Source organism: Oncorhynchus gorbuscha, linkage group LG13, assembly GCF_021184085.1.
Source record: "Oncorhynchus gorbuscha isolate QuinsamMale2020 ecotype Even-year linkage group LG13, OgorEven_v1.0, whole genome shotgun sequence".
In the NCBI taxonomy this organism is placed as follows: domain Eukaryota; kingdom Metazoa; phylum Chordata; class Actinopteri; order Salmoniformes; family Salmonidae; genus Oncorhynchus; species Oncorhynchus gorbuscha.
This window is the reverse complement of record NC_060185.1, coordinates 100851799-100873329: the sequence shown is the minus strand read 5'-3', so window position 1 is coordinate 100873329 and position 21531 is coordinate 100851799. Positions and strand designations below refer to the sequence as shown.

The 21531-nt window shown below is 46.3% G+C and overlaps 1 protein-coding gene across 1 annotated transcript in view; it reads right to left on the bottom strand.

Moving 5' to 3' along the window:
- LOC123993779 overlaps positions 1-18016 on the bottom strand; it is a 20603-nt gene extending 2587 nt beyond the window's left edge. Inside the window, exons 1-8 of the mRNA XM_046296263.1 lie at positions 17864-18016; positions 17174-17287; positions 15692-15900; positions 4628-5651; positions 4067-4522; positions 3738-3837; positions 270-418; positions 1-25 (exon numbers count right to left, since the gene is read on the bottom strand). The exon at positions 1-25 is cut by the window's left edge and continues 88 nt beyond it. Of these exons, the coding sequence (XP_046152219.1) occupies positions 1-25; positions 270-418; positions 3738-3837; positions 4067-4522; positions 4628-5651; positions 15692-15900; positions 17174-17287; positions 17864-17924 (2138 nt within the window). The 5' untranslated portion in view covers positions 17925-18016. The remainder of the gene's footprint in view (positions 26-269; positions 419-3737; positions 3838-4066; positions 4523-4627; positions 5652-15691; positions 15901-17173; positions 17288-17863) is intronic.
- Between the last annotated feature and the right edge of the window lie 3515 nt (positions 18017-21531).

Genomic DNA, 21531 nt, shown 5'->3' with positions numbered 1-21531 from the left:
AGACCAAACACCTCCATCCACGGGCCTGGCGGCAGAATACAGGCCATACTCATCACAGTAACTCAAATAAACTACACACACACACACACACACACACACACACACACACACACACACACACACACACACACACACACACACACACACACACACACACACACACACACACACACACACACACACACACACACACACACACACACACACACACACACACACACACACACACACACACACACACACACAGTGTTGATAAGTCACCCACTAACCCCTGGGTATGACCATGCTGATAGATGAGGGCCATGCAGCGCTCATGAAGTCCCAGAGCAGAGGAGACAGCAGGGATCTGACCGGTTCTAACTGGTTTATAGAGGAGACCCACAGAGACATGGGCCGGTCCTGGGCCTGCTGCTTACACCTTGAGGGAGAGACAGGGAGACACAGGAAGAGACAGGGAGACACAGGAAGAGACAGGGAGAGACAGGAAGAGACAGGGAGAGACAGGAAGAGAGGGAGAGACAGGGATAGACAGGAAGAGACAGGGAGAGACAGGGAGAGACAGGAAGAGACATGGAGAGACAGGAAGAGACAGGGAGAGACAGAGAGAGAGGGAGAGACAGGGAGAGAGGGAGAGACAGGGATAGACAGGAAGAGACAGGGAGAGACAGGGAGAGACAGGTATTACTCTCTATAAGGGTTGGCTCAGTACTACTGTCTATAGGGGTTGGCTCAACATTACTGTCTATAGAGGTTGGCTCAGTACTACTGTCTATAGGGGTTGGCTCAGTACTACTGTCTATAGGGGTTGGCTCAGTACTACTGTCTATAGGGGTTGGCTCAACATCACTGTCTATAGAGGTTGGCTCAGTACTACTGTCTATAGGGGTTGGCTCAGTACTACTGTCTATAGCGGTTGGCTCAGTACTACTGTCTATAGAGTTTGGCTCAGTACTACTGTCTATAGAGGTTGGCTCAGTACTACTGTCTATAGAGGTTGGCTCAGTACTACTGTCTATAGGGGTTGGCTCAGTACTACTGTCTATAGGGGTTGGCTCAGTACTACTGTCTATAGGGGTTGGCTCAACATTACTGCCTATAGAGGTTGGCTCAGTACTACTGTCTATAGGGGTTGGCTCAACATTACTGTCTATAGAGGTTGGCTCAGTACTACTGTCTATAGGGGTTGGCTCAACATTACTGTCTATAGGGGTTGCCTCAACATTACTGTCTATAGAGGTTGGCTCAGTACTACTGTCTATGGAAGTTGGCTCAGTACTACTGTCTATAGGGGTTGGCTCAACATTACTGTCTATAGGGGTTGGCAGAGTACTACTGTCTATCGGGGTTGGCTCAACATTACTGTCTATAGAGGTTGGCTCAGTACTACTGTCTATAGGGGTTGGCTCAACATTACTGTCTATAGAGGTTGGCTCAGTACTACTGTCTATAGGGGTTGGCTCAACATTACTGTCTATAGAGGTTGGCTCAGTACTTCTGTCTATAGAGGTTGGCTCAACATTACTGTCTATAGAGGTTGGCTCAGTACTACTGTCTATAGGGGTTGACTCAACATTACTGTCTATAGAGGTTGGCTCAACATTACTGTTTATAGGGGTTGGCTCAACATTACTGTCTATAGAGGTTGGCTCAACATTACTGTCTATAGGGGTTGGCTCAACATTACTGCCTATAGAGGTTGGCTCAACATTACTGTCTATAGGGGTTGGCTCAACATTGCTGTCTATAGAGGTTGGCTCAGTACTACTGTCTCTAGGGGTTGGCTCAACATTACTGTCTATAGAGGTTGGCTCAACATTACTGTCTATAGAGGTTGGCTCAACATTACTGTCTATAGGGGTTGGCTCGACATTACTGTCTATAGAGGTTGGCTCAACATTACTGTCTATAGGGGTTGGCTCAACATTACTGTCTATAGAGGTTGGCTCAGTACTACTGTCTATAGGGGTTGGTTCAACATTACTGTCTATAGAGGTTGGCTCAGTACTACTGTCTATAGGGGTTAGCTCAACATTACTGTCTATAGGGGTTGGCTCAACATTACTGTCTATAGAGGTTGGCTCAACATTACTGTCTATAGAGGTTGGCTCAGTACTACTGTCTATAGAGGTTGGCTCAACATTACTGTCTATAGAGGTTGGCTCAGTACTACTGTCTATAGAGTTTGGCTCAGTACTACTGTCTATAGGGGTTGGCTCAACATTACTGTCTATAGAGGTTGGCTCAGTACTACTGTCTATAGAGGTTGGCTCAGTACTACTGTCTATAGGGGTTGGCTCAACATTACTGTCTATAGAGGTTGGCTCAGTACTACTGTCTATAGGGGTTGGCTCAGTACTACTGTCTATAGGGGTTGGCTCAGTACTACTGTCTATAGGGGTTGGCTCAACATTACTGTCTATAGAGGTTGGCTCAGTACTACTGTCTATAGGGGTTGGCTCAGTACTACTGTCTATAGGGGTTGGCTCAACATTACTGTCTATAGAGGATGGCTCAGTACTACTGTCTATAGGGGTTGGCTCAACATGACTGTCTATAGGGGTTGGCTCAGTACTACTGTCTATAGGGGTTGGCTCAACATTACTGTCTATAGAGGTTGGCTCAACATTACTGTCTATAGAGGTTGGCTCAACATTACTGTCTATAGGGGTTGGCTCAGTACTACTGTCTATAGAGGTTGGCTCAGTACTACTGTCTATAGAGGTTGGCTCAGTACTACTGTCTATAGGGGTTGGCTCAACATTACTGTCTATAGAGGTTGGCTCAGTACTACTGTCTATAGGGGTTGGCTCAGTACTACTGTCTATAGAGGTTGGCTCAACATTACTGTCTATAGGGGTTGGCTCAACATTACTGTCTATAGAGGTTGGCTCAACATTACTGTCTATAGGGGTTGGCTCAGTACTACTGTCTATAGAGGTTGGCTCAGTACTACTGTCTATAGAGGTTGGCTCAGTACTACTGTCTATAGAGTTTGGCTCAGTACTACTGTCTATAGGGGTTGGCTCAACATTACTGTCTATAGAGGTTGGCTCAGTACTACTGTCTATAGGGGTTGGCTCAGTACTACTGTCTATAGGGGTTGGCTCAGTACTACTGTCTATAGGGGTTGGCTCAGTACTACTGTCTATAGGGGTTGGCTCAGTACTACTGTCTATAGGGGTTGGCTCAACATTACTGTCTATAGAGGTTGGCTCAGTACTACTGTCTATAGGGGTTGGCTCAGTACTACTGTCTATAGAGGTTGGCTCAGTACTACTGTCTATAGGGGTTGGCTCAGTACTACTGTCTATAGGGGTTGGCTCAACATTACTGTCTATAGTGGTTGGCTCAGTACTACTGTCTATAGAGGTTGGCTCAGTACTACTGTCTATAGGGGTTGGCTCAGTACTACTGTCTATAGGGGTTGGCTCAGTACTACTGTCTATGGAGGTTGGCTCAGTACTACTGTCTATAGTGGTTGGCTCAGTATTACTGTCTATAGAGGTTGGCTCAGTACTACTGTCTATAGAGGTTGGCTCAGTACTACTGTCTATAGGGGTTGGCTCAGTACTACTGTCTATAGGGGTTGGCTCAGTACTACTGTCTATAGGGATGACAACGGGTTTGGAGAGGCAGTTAAACCTCTCTGGGACCAGCCTACCACTATGCAGCATTGTGAGTACAACGTTTATTCATCCACTGAGATGCATATGAGCCTAGTAAGCAGTGTAATTCACCTGTATGCCTTCTCCACAGCCTCAGGTCTGTTACAGGCTGCCACCAGTACATAGACTGTGTCAGTGGGCATCCCACATATACCCCCACTCTTCATGATCTCTGGAGACAGACAGACACAGACGTAGGCTTCTTGTTACAGTATCAGGGTTCATGTGAGACAGAGAGAGAGCGAGAGAGAGCGAGAGAGAGAGCGAGAGAGAGAGAGAGAGAGAGAGCGAGAGAGAGAGCGAGAGAGAGAGAGAGATACAATAGGACCCTGAGGTCTAAAGCAGTCCACTAAGGGAATAGGGTGCCATTTGGGACACCAGGTTAGTTGCCTCCCTCTTACCTGCTATCTGGTGAACAGCCGTGGCCTTGCGTGCCGGGACATGTGGACAGGTGTCCCGCCCTCCTCCTCCTTCCCCGCTCAGCCTAACCAGGGCCCTTCCCAGGGGCAACTGGGGGGTCAGGAAGGTCATGTTGAACAGACCAGACAGGAAGCAGTAGAAAGACACCAGGCCGAACACGATAGACACGCCGATATCGTACCCATAAGGCAGTGCTCCGACGGCATCCAGCAGAAAGGAGATGATAATGAGGTGAAAGGTCGCGGCGTAGAGGAACCAGGCTATGTTCAGGAACAGAGCTCCCACCGTCACCAGACTGTTGAACAACAGGAAGCTGATGATGCCGACCGCTACGTTGAAACCTCGGGTGTCACCGTAGAGACCGCCGTACCGCGTCAGCCCCCAGACAGACCACATGACACCGTACAGAATGAATGCCGTGCTCTCCAGTGTCTTACCTACGGTACCGGAAATGAACACGATGAAAACGTGTTGGATATACAATAATCACACGAACAGAACAAATATTGAATTGTAACATGTTAATAATGCACGGGTCTTACCTCGGGAGAAGGCTACAGAGCCGACCAGCAACTGTAGGATGCCCCCAGCCACCACAGTCCAAGGCAGCACCAGCACAGCCAGCGGGTCCCGCTCCTCCACGGACGACGTGATGGAGAAGGCAGCGAGCACGGAGCAGGCGTGGCCCAACACCTCGGCGTCAGCATACCTGGAGTAGCCCAGGTAAGGGTCGTGGAGCTGTCTGTCACGGGGGCGGAGCGTCAGGTTGCTGACACGCATCACCAAGGCCTTGAACATACCCTCCCCTGTAGGGATCCTATTGGCTAACATGTTGTAGGAGGTGACCAGTAGCATCACAGCTGACACGACAAAGATTGCCGCCTGTACACCCTGCGCCCCGGCCTGGAAGGACAGCGATGGCTGGGCGGCGATGGCAATGGTATATGCTACGAAGAACAGCTGATACAGACCCTCAGCTAGACTCTTCTGACAACTGAACAGAGCCAGGATGAAGAACAGAACAGAGAAGACAACAGGGAAGGGAACTGGGGAGGAGGGGAGGATGGAGAACGAGGGAGCTGTGAGGAGAGCACTGTAGCCCTCAGTGAAGTGTAGGATGGAGGTGAAGCCATAGAAGGTGGCTGTCAGAGAGTCCATGGCCCTGTAGGAGAGGACACACACCCCCAGCTGGAATACAGCAGCCGTCCATAGCCAGGGGACGTGACCCGCAGTGAGCTGAGGAACCACGGCCAGTAGGGGGCAGGCTAACACACTGGCAGACAGGAGGTTCATCACCAGGCCTACAGGTACCACGTCGTTACAGTCCTCTGGAACTCTGGACCCCTGACCCCCAGCCCTCCTCTTCTTCAGCCGTGTCCCAGGAGCCTCCACTCTACCTCGGGTGATAAAGGAGAGCAGGCGGCCACAGCCGAAGTACGCCCCTACCAGAGTGACCAGCAGGTAGCAGGCGGCGGTGGCAGACTGGCCGAAGCCCGGGGAGGAGAGACCGGCGATTTGGTGCCCACAAGCCAGACTGATAGAGAGGGTGATGATAAAGAAGACCACCTACAATACAACAATACAATACAACAATAAGGTACAATACAACCATACAATATAACTATATAATACAACAACAAGTTACAATCAAATACAACAATAAAACACAACAACACAATACAATTAAACAATACCATACAACAATGCAAATGATATGGTCTATATGTGTATTTGTATTTATTATGGATCCCATTGCCAAGGCAGCAGCTACTCTTCCTGGGGTTTATTATGGATCCCGATTAGTTCCTGCCAAGGCTGCAGCTACTCTTCCTGGGGGTTTATTATGGATCCCCATTAGTTCCTGCCAAGGCAGCAGCTACTCTTCCTGGGGTTTATTATGGATCCCCATTAGTTCCTGCCAAGGCAGCAGCTACTCTTCCTGGGGTTTATTATGGATCCCCATTAGTTCCTGCCAAGGCAGCAGCTACTCTTCCTGAGGTTTATTATGGATCCCCATTAGTTCGTGCCAAGGCAGCAGCTACTCTTCCTGAGGTTTATTATGGATCCCCATTAGTTCCTGCCAAGGCAGCAGCTACTCTTCCTGGGGGTTTATTATGGATCCCCATTAGTTCCTGCCAAGGCAGCAGCTACTCTTCCTGGGGTTTATTATGGACCCCCATTAGTTCTGCCAAGGAAACAGCTACTCTACCTGGGGTTTATTATGGATCCCCATTAGTTCCTGCCAAGGCAGCAGCTACTCTTCCTGAGGTTTATTATGGATCCCCATTAGTTCCTGCCAAGGCAGAAGCTACTCTTCCTGGGGTTTATTATGGATCCCCATTAGTTCCTGCCAAGGCAGCAGCTGCTCTTCCTGTGGGTTTATTATGGATCCCCATTAGTTCCTGCCAAGGCAGCAGCTACTCTTCCTGGGGTTTATTATGGACCCCCATTAATTCTGCCAAGGCAACAGCTACTCTACCTGGGGTTTATTATGGATCCCCATTAGTTCCTGCCAAGGCAGCAGCTACTCTTCCTGAGGTTTATTATGGATCCCCATTAGTTCCTGCCAAGGCAGCAGCTACTCTTCCTGAGGTTTATTATGGATCCCCATTAGTTCCTGCCAAAGCAGCAGGTACTCTTCCTGAGGTTTATTATGGATCCCCAGTAGTTCCTGCCAAGGCAGCAGCAACTCTTCCTGGGGTTTATTATGGATCCCATTGCCAAGGCAGCAGCTACTCTTCCTGGGGTTTATTATGGATCCCCATTAGTTCCTGCCAAGGCAGCAGGTACTCTTCCTGAGGTTTATTATGGATCCCCATTAGTTCCTGCCAAGGCAGCAGCTACTCTTCCTGGGATTTTATTATTGATCCCCATTAGTTCCTGCCAAGGCAGCAGGTACTCTTCCTGGAGTTTATTATGGATCCCCATTAGTTCCTGCCAAGGCAGCAGCTACTCTTCCTGGGGGTTTATTATGGATCCCCATTAGTTCCTGCCAAGGCAGCAGCTACTCTTCCTGGGGTTTATTATGGATCCCCATTAGTTCCTGCCAAGGCAGCAGGTACTCTTCCTGAGGTTTATTATGGATCCCCATTCGTTCCTGCCAAGGCAGAAGCTACTCTTCCTGGGGTTTATTATGGATCCCCATTAGTTCCTGCCAAGGCAGCAGCTACTCTTCCTGGAGTTTATTATGGATCCCCATTAGTTCCTGCCAAGGCAGCAGCTGCTCTTCCTGGGGTTTATTATGGATCACCTTTAGTTCCTGCCAAGGCAGCAGCTACTCTTCCTGGGGGTTTATTATGGATCCCCATTAGTTCCTGCCAAGGCAGCAGCTACTCTTCCTGAGGTTTATTATGGTTCCCCATTAGTTCCTGCCAAGGCAGCAGCTACTCTTCCTGGGGTTTATTATGGATCCCCATTAGTTCCTGCCAAGGCAGCAGGTACTCTTCCTGAGGTTTATTATGGATCCCCAGTTTGCCAAGGCAGCAGGTACTCTTCCTGAGGTTTATTATGGATCCACTGCCAAGGCAGAAGCAGAAGCTACTCTTCCTGGGGTTTATTATGGATCCCCATTAGTTCCTGCCAAGGCAGCAGCTACTCTTCCTGGGTTTATTATGGATCCCCATTAGTTCCTGCCAAGGCAGCAGCTGCTCTTCCTGGGGTTTATTATGGATCACCTTTAGTTCCTGCCAAGGCAGCAGCTACTCTTCCTGGGGGTTTATTATGGATCCCCATTAGTTCCTGCCAAGGCAGCAGCTACTCTTCCTGAGGTTTATTATGGTTCCCCATTAGTTCCTGCCAAGGCAGCAGCTACTCTTCCTGGGGTTTATTATGGATCCCCATTAGTTCCTGCCAAGGCAGCAGGTACTCTTCCTGAGGTTTATTATGGATCCCCATTAGTTCCTGCCAAGGCAGCAGCTTCTCTTCCTGGGATTTTATTATGGATCCACATTAGTTCCTGCCAAGGCAGCAGGTACTCTTCCTGGAGTTTCTTATGGATCCCCATTAGTTCCTGCCAAGGCAGCGGGTACTCTTCCTGGGATTTTATTATGGATCCCCATTAGTTCCTGCCAAGGCAGCAGCTACTCTTCCTGGGATTTTATTATTGATCCCCATTAGTTCCTGCCAAGGCAGCAGGTACTCTTCCTGGAGTTTATTATGGATCCCCATTAGTTCCTACCAAGGCAGCAGCTACTCTTCCTGGGGGTTTATTATGGATCCCCATTAGTTCCTGCCAAGGCAGCAGCTACTCTTCCTGGGATTTTATTATGGATCCCCATTAGTTCCTGCCAAGGCAGCAGGTACTCTTCCTGAGGTTTATTATGGATCCCCATTAGTTCCTGCCAAGGCAGCAGCTTCTCTTCCTGGGATTTTATTATGGATCCCCATTAGTTCCTGCCAAGGCAGCAGCTACTCTTCCTGGGATTTTATTATTGATCCCCATTAGTTCCTGCCAAGGCAGCAGGTACTCTTCCTGGAGTTTATTATTGATCCCCATTAGTTCCTGCCAAGGCAGCAGCTACTCTTCCTGGGGGTTTATTATGGATCCCCATTAGTTCCTGCCAAGGCAGCAGCAACTCTTCTTGGGGTTTATTATGGATCCCCATTAGTTCCTGCCAAGGCAGCAGCTACTCTTCCTGGGGGTTTATTATGGATCCCCATTAGTTCCTGCCAAGGCAGCAGCTACTCTTCCTGGGGTTTATTATGGACCCCCATTAGTTCTGCCAAGGCAACAGCTACTCTACCTGGGGTTTATTATGGATCCCCATTAGTTCTGCCAAGGCAGCAGCTACTCTTCCTGGGTGTTTATTATGGATCCCCATTAGTTCCTGCCAAGGCAGCAGCTACTCTTCCTGGGGTTTATTATGGATCCCCATTAGTTCCTGCCAAGGGAGCAGGTACTCTTCCTGAGGTTTATTATGGATCCCCATTAGTTCCTGCCAAGGCAGAAGCTACTCTTCCTGGGGTTTATTATGGATCCCCATTAGTTCCTGCCAAGGCAGCAGGTACTCTTCCTGGAGTTTATTATGGATCCCCATTAGTTCCTGCCAAGGCAGCAGCTACTCTTCCTGGGATTTTATTATGGATCACCATTAGTTCCTGCCAAGGCAGCAGCTACTCTTCCTGGGGGTTTATTATGGATCCCCATTAGTTCCTGCCAAGGCAGCAGCTACTCTACCTGGGGTTTATTATGGACCCCCATTAGTTCTGCCAAGGCAGCAGCTACTCTACCTGGGGTTTATTATGGATCCCCATTAGTTCTGCCAAGGCAGCAGCTACTCTTCCTGGGGTTTATTATAGATCCCCATTAGTTCCTGCCAAGGCAGCAGCTACTCTTCCTGAGGTTTATTATGGATCCCCATTAGTTCTGCCAAGGCAGCAGCTACTCTTCCTGGGTGTTTATTATGGATCCCCATTAGTTCCTGCCAAGGCAGCAGCTACTCTTCCTGGGGTTTATTATGGATCCCCATTAGTTCCTGCCAAGGGAGCAGGTACTCTTCCTGAGGTTTATTATGGATCCCCATTAGTTCCTGCCAAGGCAGAAGCTACTCTTCCTGGGGTTTATTATGGATCCCCATTAGTTCCTGCCAAGGCAGCAGGTACTCTTCCTGGAGTTTATTATGGATCCCCATTAGTTCCTGCCAAGGCAGCAGCTACTCTTCCTGGGATTTTATTATGGATCACCATTAGTTCCTGCCAAGGCAGCAGCTACTCTTCCTGGGGGTTTATTATGGATCCCCATTAGTTCCTGCCAAGGCAGCAGCTACTCTACCTGGGGTTTATTATGGACCCCCATTAGTTCTGCCAAGGCAGCAGCTACTCTACCTGGGGTTTATTATGGATCCCCATTAGTTCTGCCAAGGCAGCAGCTACTCTTCCTGGGGTTTATTATAGATCCCCATTAGTTCCTGCCAAGGCAGCAGCTACTCTTCCTGGGGTTTATTATGGATCCCCATTAGTTCCTGCCAAGGCAGCAGCTACTCTTCCTGAGGTTTATTATGGATCCCCATTAGCTCCTGCCAAGGCAGCAGGTACTCTTCCTGAGGTTTATTATTGATACCCATTAGTTCCTGCCAAGGCAGCAGCTACTCTTCCTGAGGTTTATTATGGATCCCCATTAGTTCCTGCCAAGGCAGCAGGTACTCTTCCTGAGGTTTATTATTGATACCCATTAGTTCCTGCCAAGGCAGCAGCTACTCTTCCTGGGGGTTTATTATGGATGATCCCCATTAGTTCCTGCCAAGGCAGCAGCAACTCTTCTCGGGGTTTATTATGGATCCCCATTAGTTCCTGCCAAGGCAGCAGCTACTCTTCCTGGGGGTTTATTATGGATCCCCATTAGTTCCTGCCAAGGCAGCAGCTACTCTTCCTGGGGTTTATTATGGATCCCCATTAGTTCCTGCCAAGGCAACAGCTACTCTACCTGGGGTTTATTATGGATCCCCATTAGTTCCTGCCAAGGCAGCAGCTACTCTTCCTGGGGTTTATTATGGATCCCCATTAGTTCCTGCCTAGGCAGCAGCAACTCTTCCTGGGGTTTATTATGGACCCCCATTAGTTCCTGCCAAGGCAACAGCTACTCTTCCTGGGGTTTAATATGGATCCCCATTAGTTCTGCCAATGCAGCAGCTACTCTTCCTGGGGGTTTATTATGGATCCCCATTAGTTCCTGCCAAGGCAGCAGCTACTCTTCCTGGGGTTTATTATGGACCCCCATTAGTTCCTGCCAAGGCAGCAGCTACTCTTCCTGGGGTTTATTATGGATCCCCATTAGTTCCTGCCAAGGCAGCAGGTACTCTTCCTGAGGTTTATTATGGATCCCCATTCGTTCCTGCCAAGGCAGAAGCTACTCTTCCTGGGGTTTATTATGGATCCCCATTAGTTCCTGCCAAGGCAGCAGCTACTCTTCCTGGAGTTTATTATGGATCCCCATTAGTTCCTGCCAAGGCAGCAGCTGCTCTTCCTGGGGTTTATTATGGATCACCTTTAGTTCCTGCCAAGGCAGCAGCTACTCTTCCTGGGGGTTTATTATGGATCCCCATTTGTTCCTGCCAAGGCAGCAGCTACTCTTCCTGAGGTTTATTATGGTTCCCCATTAGTTCCTGCCAAGGCAGCAGCTACTCTTCCTGGGGTTTATTATGGATCCCCATTAGTTCCTGCCAAGGCAGCAGGTACTCTTCCTGAGGTTTATTATGGATCCCCATTAGTTCCTGCCAAGGCAGCAGCTTCTCTTCCTGGGATTTTATTATGGATCCACATTAGTTCCTGCCAAGGCAGCAGGTACTCTTCCTGGAGTTTATTATGGATCCCCATTAGTTCCTGCCAAGGCAGCGGGTACTCTTCCTGGGATTTTATTATGGATCCCCATTAGTTCCTGCCAAGGCAGCAGCTACTCTTCCTGGGATTTTATTATTGATCCCCATTAGTTCCTGCCAAGGCAGCAGGTACTCTTCCTGGAGTTTATTATGGATCCCCATTAGTTCCTACCAAGGCAGCAGCTACTCTTCCTGGGGGTTTATTATGGATCCCCATTAGTTCCTGCCAAGGCAGCAGCTACTCTTCCTGGGATTTTATTATGGATCCCCATTAGTTCCTGCCAAGGCAGCAGGTACTCTTCCTGAGGTTTATTATGGATCCCCATTAGTTCCTGCCAAGGCAGCAGCTTCTCTTCCTGGGATTTTATTATGGATCCCCATTAGTTCCTGCCAAGGCAGCAGCTACTCTTCCTGGGATTTTATTATTGATCCCCATTAGTTCCTGCCAAGGCAGCAGGTACTCTTCCTGGAGTTTATTATGGATCCCCATTAGTTCCTGCCAAGGCAGCAGCTACTCTTCCTGAGGTTTATTATGGATCCCCATTAGTTCCTGCCAAGGCAGCAGGTACTCTTCCTGAGGTTTATTATTGATACCCATTAGTTCCTGCCAAGGCAGCAGCTACTCTTCCTGAGGTTTATTATGGATCCCCATTAGTTCCTGCCAAGGCAGCAGCTACTCTTCCTGGGGGTTTATTATGGATCCCCATTAGTTCCTGCCAAGGCAGCAGCTACTCTTCCTGAGGTTTATTATGGATCCCCATTAGTTCCTGCCAAGGCAGCAGGTACTCTTCCTGAGGTTTATTATTGATACCCATTAGTTCCTGCCAAGGCAGCAGCTACTCTTCCTGGGGGTTTATTATGGATGATCCCCATTAGTTCCTGCCAAGGCAGCAGCAACTCTTCTCGGGGTTTATTATGGATCCCCATTAGTTCCTGCCAAGGCAGCAGCTACTCTTCCTGGGGGTTTATTATGGATCCCCATTAGTTCCTGCCAAGGCAGCAGCTACTCTTCCTGGGGTTTATTATGGATCCCCATTAGTTCCTGCCAAGGCAACAGCTACTCTACCTGGGGTTTATTATGGATCCCCATTAGTTCCTGCCAAGGCAGCAGCTACTCTTCCTGGGGTTTATTATGGATCCCCATTAGTTCCTGCCTAGGCAGCAGCAACTCTTCCTGGGGTTTATTATGGACCCCCATTAGTTCCTGCCAAGGCAACAGCTACTCTTCCTGGGGTTTAATATGGATCCCCATTAGTTCTGCCAATGCAGCAGCTACTCTTCCTGGGGGTTTATTATGGATCCCCATTAGTTCCTGCCAAGGCAGCAGCTACTCTTCCTGGGGTTTATTATGGACCCCCATTAGTTCCTGCCAAGGCAGCAGCTACTCTTCCTGGGGTTTATTATGGACCCCCATTAGTTCCTGCCAAGGCAGCAGGTACTCTTCCTGAGGTTTATTATGGATCCCCATTCGTTCCTGCCAAGGCAGAAGCTACTCTTCCTGGGGTTTATTATGGATCCCCATTAGTTCCTGCCAAGGCAGCAGCTACTCTTCCTGGAGTTTATTATGGATCCCCATTAGTTCCTGCCAAGGCAGCAGCTGCTCTTCCTGGGGTTTATTATGGATCACCTTTAGTTCCTGCCAAGGCAGCAGCTACTCTTCCTGGGGGTTTATTATGGATCCCCATTTGTTCCTGCCAAGGCAGCAGCTACTCTTCCTGAGGTTTATTATGGTTCCCCATTAGTTCCTGCCAAGGCAGCAGCTACTCTTCCTGGGGTTTATTATGGATCCCCATTAGTTCCTGCCAAGGCAGCAGGTACTCTTCCTGAGGTTTATTACGGATCCCCATTAGTTCCTGCCAAGGCAGCAGCTTCTCTTCCTGGGATTTTATTATGGATCCACATTAGTTCCTGCCAAGGCAGCAGGTACTCTTCCTGGAGTTTATTATGGATCCCCATTAGTTCCTGCCAAGGCAGCGGGTACTCTTCCTGGGATTTTATTATGGATCCCCATTAGTTCCTGCCAAGGCAGCAGCTACTCTTCCTGGGATTTTATTATTGATCCCCATTAGTTCCTGCCAAGGCAGCAGGTACTCTTCCTGGAGTTTATTATGGATCCCCATTAGTTCCTACCAAGGCAGCAGCTACTCTTCCTGGGGGTTTATTATGGATCCCCATTAGTTCCTGCCAAGGCAGCAGCTACTCTTCCTGGGATTTTATTATGGATCCCCATTAGTTCCTGCCAAGGCAGCAGGTACTCTTCCTGAGGTTTATTATGGATCCCCATTAGTTCCTGCCAAGGCAGCAGCTTCTCTTCCTGGGATTTTATTATGGATCCCCATTAGTTCCTGCCAAGGCAGCAGCTACTCTTCCTGGGATTTTATTATTGATCCCCATTAGTTCCTGCCAAGGCAGCAGGTACTCTTCCTGGAGTTTATTATGGATCCCCATTAGTTCCTGCCAAGGCAGCAGCTACTCTTCCTGAGGTTTATTATGGATCCCCATTAGTTCCTGCCAAGGCAGCAGGTACTCTTCCTGAGGTTTATTATTGATACCCATTAGTTCCTGCCAAGGCAGCAGCTACTCTTCCTGAGGTTTATTATGGATCCCCATTAGTTCCTGCCAAGGCAGCAGCTACTCTTCCTGGGGGTTTATTATGGATCCCCATTAGTTCCTGCCAAGGCAGCAGCAACTCTTCTTGGGGTTTATTATGGATCCCCATTAGTTCCTGCCAAGGCAGCAGCTACTCTTCCTGGGGGTTTATTATGGATCCCCATTAGTTCCTGCCAAGGCAGCAGCTACTCTTCCTGGGGTTTATTATGGACCCCCATTAGTTCTGCCAAGGCAACAGCTACTCTACCTGGGGTTTATTATGGATCCCCATTAGTTCTGCCAAGGCAGCAGCTACTCTTCCTGGGTGTTTATTATGGATCCCCATTAGTTCCTGCCAAGGCAGCAGCTACTCTTCCTGGGGTTTATTATGGATCCCCATTAGTTCCTGCCAAGGGAGCAGGTACTCTTCCTGAGGTTTATTATGGATCCCCATTAGTTCCTGCCAAGGCAGAAGCTACTCTTCCTGGGGTTTATTATGGATCCCCATTAGTTCCTGCCAAGGCAGCAGGTACTCTTCCTGGAGTTTATTATGGATCCCCATTAGTTCCTGCCAAGGCAGCAGCTACTCTTCCTGGGATTTTATTATGGATCACCATTAGTTCCTGCCAAGGCAGCAGCTACTCTTCCTGGGGGTTTATTATGGATCCCCATTAGTTCCTGCCAAGGCAGCAGCTACTCTACCTGGGGTTTATTATGGACCCCCATTAGTTCTGCCAAGGCAGCAGCTACTCTACCTGGGGTTTATTATGGATCCCCATTAGTTCTGCCAAGGCAGCAGCTACTCTTCCTGGGGTTTATTATAGATCCCCATTAGTTCCTGCCAAGGCAGCAGCTACTCTTCCTGAGGTTTATTATGGATCCCCATTAGTTCCTGCCAAGGCAGCAGCTACTCTTCCTGAGGTTTATTATGGATCCCCATTAGCTCCTGCCAAGGCAGCAGGTACTCTTCCTGAGGTTTATTATTGATACCCATTAGTTCCTGCCAAGGCAGCAGCTACTCTTCCTGAGGTTTATTATGGATCCCCATTAGTTCCTGCCAAGGCAGCAGGTACTCTTCCTGAGGTTTATTATTGATACCCATTAGTTCCTGCCAAGGCAGCAGCTACTCTTCCTGGGGGTTTATTATGGATGATCCCCATTAGTTCCTGCCAAGGGAGCAGGTACTCTTCCTGAGGTTTATTATGGATCCCCATTAGTTCCTGCCAAGGCAGCAGCTACTCTTCCTGGGGTTTATTATGGATCCCCATTAGTTCCTGCCAAGGCAGCAGCTACTCTTCCTGGGGTTTATTATGGACCCCCATTAGTTCTGCCAAGGCAACAGCTACTCTACCTGGGGTTTATTATGGATCCCCATTAGTTCTGCCAAGGCAGCAGCTACTCTACCTGGGGTTTATTATGGATCCCCATTAATTCTGCCAAGGCAGCAGCTACTCTTCCTGGGGTTTATTATGGATCCCATTATGGATCAATTAAGGCCGTTATACAATTGCCAAATTCCAGTAACTTTCCCAAAAATGTCCCAGTTTACAGAAATCCTGATTGGAAGATTCCTGGAATTGCGAGGGCATAGGCAGAAATTCCAGGAATCCTTTAACCAGGATTTCTGGAAAACCACAGGGTTTTTGGAAAGTTACGAGAATTGTTGAAACCTACTTCCCCCCCCAGATAGCACACATTACACACCTCTCTCTGGAAGAGCGAGACTATTGCCAGGATGAGGAGGGCCAGGGTGAAGGCTGCAAGACCAGGGACCAGAGAGGTCCTCAGCTCTGTGGCCCCCAACACCCGCTCCCCAACCAGCAGGTAGACCAGGCCAGATCCACCCCAAAGGGCCGACACTGTCAGACACATACTGGAGAACAAACGGGACTGGGACAAGCTGCGTCGCACACCTGGTGGGAGGGAGGGAGGGAGGGAGGGGGGGGGGTAGTTGTTTATGTCTAGCTGAAACAGTAGGTAGGGTACCAGAGTAGGGTTATTATGGGTAATAAACAGTAAGTAGTCTACCAGAGTAGGGTTATTATGGGTAATAAACAGTAGATAGTCTACCAGAGTAGTGTTATTATGGGTAATAAACAGTAGATAGGGTACCAGAGTAGGGTTATTATGGGTAATAAACAGTAGATAGGGTACCAGAGTAGGGATATTATGAGTAATAAACAGTAGGTAGGGTACCAGAGTAGGGTTATTATGGGTAATAAACATTAGATAGGGTACCAGAGTAGGGTTATTATGGGTAATAAACAGTAGATAGGGTACCAGAGTAGGGTTATTATGGGTAATAAACAGTAGATAGGGTACCAGAGTAGGGTTATTATGGGTAATAAACAGTAGATAGGGTACCAGAGTAGGGTTATTATGGGTAATAAACAGTAGGTAGTCTACCAGAGTAGGGTTATTATGGGTAATAAACAGTAGATAGGGTACCAGAGTAGGGTTATTATGGGTAATAAACAGTAGGTAGTCTACCAGAGTAGGGTTATTATGGGTAATAAACAGTAGATAGGGTACCAGAGTAGGGTTATTATGGGAAATAAAATAAACAGTAGGTAGTCTACCAGAGTAGGGTTATTATGGGTAATAAACAGTAGTTATTAGGGTACAGAGTAGGGTTATTATGGGTAATAAACAGTAGATAGGGTACCAGAGTAGGGTTATTATGGGTAATAAACAGTAGATAGGGTACCAGAGTAGGGTTATTATGGGTAATAAACAGTAGGTAGTCTAGATAGTAGGTACCAGAGTAGGGTTATTATGGGTAATAAACGTAGTAGGTTATTAGGGTACCAGAGTAGGGTTATTATGGGTAATAAACAGTAGATAGGGTACCAGAGTAGGGTTATTATGGGTAATAAACAGTAGGTAGTCTACCAGAGTAGGGTTATTATGGGTAATAAACAGTAGATAGGGTACCAGAGTAGGGTTATTATGGGTAATAAACAGTAGATAGGGTACCAGAGTAGGGTTATTATGGGTAATAAACAGTAGATAGTCTACCAGAGTAGGGTTATTATGGGTAATAAACCGTAGGTAGTCTACCAGAGTAGGGTTATTATGGGTAATAAACAGTAGATAGTCTACCAGAGTAGGGTTATTATGGGTAATAAACAGTAGGTAGTCTACCAGAGTAGGGTTATTATGGGTAATAAACAGTAGATAGGGTACCAGAGTAGGCCAAGAGGGCAGCGATGATAAGCAGTAGAACCCCCAGTGCAGTATGGGGGATGAGGGATTTTTCAGGAGAGCTGCCATAGTTATTCACCAGCAGCAGTAGAGAACCTGCAGGGTTCAACAACAGGTCAGAAGACATCAGGCTTCAGACCACACAAACTCACACAAAAAAAAACATTGTTTGACAAGAAGCCATGAACACAGAGCCATATTCGCCCTCTATTGGCCAAGTTTCTGTACTGCAACTTGCCGAGGCTCCGGACCATTATCCCTCACATCTCTCATGAAGTCTATTTTGAGAATCAGTCTGCATTCATGTACAACATAATACATATAATATAAACCTTCTGCCACGTTTTTTTGTGATCACAATATTTTATATGAGACCTATAAGGATCATCAAAATAAAGCGAAAATAAGATAACGACATTAAAAAAGCCCCACTCTTTTTTTGGATCAAATATATTCGAGTGAGACCTAACTGTTGTTATCTTATTTACTCTGTATTTTCATTGTCGGGGACCATGCCAAGTATTGTGTTTATGATCAACTTCTCATTGCTTCATCAACTCAATAATATATTTATTTTACAATATATTTAAATCGTAAGACACAGCTAATTATTTTAAAGGTTTTAGGCTATATAAAAAGTAGAACCCATCAGAAATCTAAATGTTCACTCACCGCCGGAGATACCGAGGATGCCCACGGAGAAATGAAGCGATTCTGCCTCGAGCTCAGCCATCACCGGAGTGTCTAATGCACGCGCCACGGAGCGCTCTGAGGTTATAAATGCTGTCCGGTGATCTTACGTCATTCTCTCTACTTGTTACAGGATATGGCGCGGTGATTCACCCAAGTGACGCTTCTGATACATCTCACCAAGTCACCCAACTTCTTCCTAGAGACTTAAAATAAGGGGTCAAATATGGAAGGCCAAAAGGTTCAAATCGTCTTTCCAGGTACAGGCCTTAACACTCGTAATTATCATATATTTTTTGTACATGTGAAATTTGAGCCTGTCCAGTGTGCTTACAGGTGATTAGAACGCTTGTTATGGTCATTTTTACACACGTTCATTACACCTGTTCAGTGTTCATTACACCTGTTCAGTGTTCATTACACCTGTTCAGTGTTCATTACACCTGTTCAGTGTTCATTACAGCTGTTCAGTGTTCATTACACCTGTTCAGTGTTCATTATAGCTGTTCAGTGTTCATTACACCTGTTCATTACACCTGTTCATTACAGCTGTTCAGTGTTCATTACACCTGTTCAGTGTTCATTACACCTGTTCAGTGTTCATTACACCTGTTCAGTGTTCATTACACCTGTTCATTACACCTGTTCAGTGTTATTACACCTGTTCAATGTTCATTACACCTGTTCAGTGTTCATTACACCTGTTCAGTGTTCATTACACCTGTTCAGTGTTATTACACCTGTTCAGTGTTCATTACACCTGTTCAGTGTTATTACACCTGTTCAGTGTTCATTACACCTGTTCAGTGTTATTACACCTGTTCAGTGTTCATTACACCTGTTCAGTGTTATTACACCTGTTCAGTGTTCATTACACCTGTTCAGTGTTATTACACCTGTTCAGTGTTCATTACACCTGTTCAGTGTTATTACACCTGTTCAGTGTTCATTACACCTGTTCAGTGTTCATTACACCTGTTCATTACACCTGTTCAGTGTTATTACACCTGTTCAATGTTCATTACACCTGTTCAGTGTTCATTACACCTGTTCAGTGTTCATTACACCTGTTCAGTGTTATTACACCTGTTCAGTGTTCATTACACCTGTTCATTACACCTGTTCAGTGTTATTACACCTGTTCAATGTTCATTACACCTGTTCAGTGTTCATTACACCTGTTCAGTGTTCATTACACATGTTCAGTGTTATTACACCTGTTCAATGTTCATTACACCTGTTCAGTGTTCATTACACCTGTTCAGTGTTCATTACACCTGTTCAGTGTTCATTACACCTGTTCAGTGTTCATTACACCTGTTCAGTGTTCATTACACCTGTTCAGTGTTCATTACACCTGTTCATTACACCTGTTCAGTGTTCATTACACCTGTTCAGTGTTCATTACACCTGTTCAGTGTTCATTACACCTGTTCAGTGTTCATTACACCTGTTCATTACACCTGTTCAGTGTTATTACACCTGTTCAGTGTTCATTACACCTGTTCATTACACCTGTTCAGTGTTATTACACCTGTTCAATGTTCATTACACCTGTTCAGTGTTCATTACACCTGTTCAGTGTTCATTACACCTGTTCAGTGTTATTACACCTGTTCAGTGTTCATTACACCTGTTCAGTGTTCATTACACCTGTTCAGTGTTCATTACACCTGTTCAGTGTTATTACACCTGTTCAATGTTCATTACACCTGTTCAGTGTTCATTACACCTGTTCAGTGTTCATTACACCTGTTCAGTGTTCATTACACCTGTTCAGTGTTATTACACCTGTTCAATGTTCATTACACCTGTTCAGTGTTCATTACACCTGTTCAGTGTTCATTACACCTGTTCAGTGTTCATTACACCTGTTCAGTGTTATTACACCTGTTCAATGTTCATTACACCTGTTCAGTGTTCATTACAGCTGTTCAGTGTTCATTACACCTGTTCAGTGTTCATTACACCTGTTCAGTGTTATTACACCTGTTCAGTGTTCATTACAGCTGTTCAGTGTTCATTACAGCTGTTCAGTGTTCATTACACCTGTTCAGTGTTATTACACCTGTGCATTGTTCATTACACCTGTTAATTGTTCATTACACCTGTTCAGTGTTCATTACACCTGTTCAGTGTTCATTACACCTGTTCAGTGTTCATTACACCTGTTCATTACACCTGTTCAGTGTTCATTACACCTGTTCAGTGTTCATTACACCTGTTCAGTGTTCATTACACCTGTTCAATGTTCATTACACCTGTTCAGTGTTCATTACACCTGTTCAGTGTTCATTACACCTGTTCATTACACCTGTTCATTACACCTGTTCAGTGTTCATTACACCTGTTCATTACACCTGTTCAGTGTTCATTACACCTGTTCATTACACCTGTTCATTACACCTGTTCAGTGTTCATTACACCTGTTCAGTGTTCATTACACCTGTTCATTGTTCATTACACCTGTTAATTGTTCATTACACCTGTTCAGTGTTCATTACACCTGTTCAGTGTTCATTACACCTGTTCAGTGTTCATTACACCTGTTCAGTGTTCATTACACCTGTTCAATGTTCATTACACCTGTTCAGTGTTCATTACACCTGTTCAGTGTTCATTACACCTGTTCAGTGTTCATTACACCTGTTCAGTGTTCATTACACCTGTTCATTGTTCATTACACCTGTTCAGTGGTCATTACACCTGTTCAGTGTTCATTACACCTGTTCAATGTTCATTACACCTGTTCAGTGTTCATTACACCTGTTCAGTGTTCATTACACCTGTTAATTGTTCATTACACCTGTTCAGTGTTCATTACACCTGTTCAGTGTTCATTACACCTGTTCAATGTTCATTACACCTGTTCAGTGTTCATTACACCTGTCCAGTGTTCATTACACCTGTTAATTGTTCATTACACCTGTTCAGTGTTCATTACACCTGTTCAGTGTTCATTACACCTGTTCAATGTTCATTACACCTGTTCAGTGTTCATTACACCTGTTCAGTGTTCATTACACCTGTTCAATGTTCATTACACCTGTTCAATGTTCATTACACCTGTTCAGTGTTCATTACACCTGTTCAGTGTTCATTACACCTGTGCAATGTTCATTACACCTGTTCAGTGTTCATTACACCTGTTCAGTGTTCATTACACCTGTTCAGTGTTCATTACACCTGTTCAATGTTCATTACACCTGTTCAATGTTCATTACACCTGTTCAGTGTTCATTACACCTGTTCAGTGTTCATTACACCTGTTAATTGTTCATTACACCTGTTCAGTGTTCATTACACCTGTTCAGTGTTCATTACACATGTTCAGTGTTATTACACCTGTTCAATGTTCATTACACCTGTTCAGTGTTCATTACACCTGTTCAGTGTTCATTACACCTGTTCAGTGTTCATTACACCTGTTCAGTGTTCATTACACCTGTTCAGTGTTCATTACACCTGTTCAGTGTTCATTACACCTGTTCATTACACCTGTTCAGTGTTCATTACACCTGTTCAGTGTTCATTACACCTGTTCAGTGTTCATTACACCTGTTCAGTGTTCATTACACCTGTTCAGTGTTCATTACACCTGTTCATTACACCTGTTCAGTGTTATTACACCTGTTCAGTGTTCATTACAC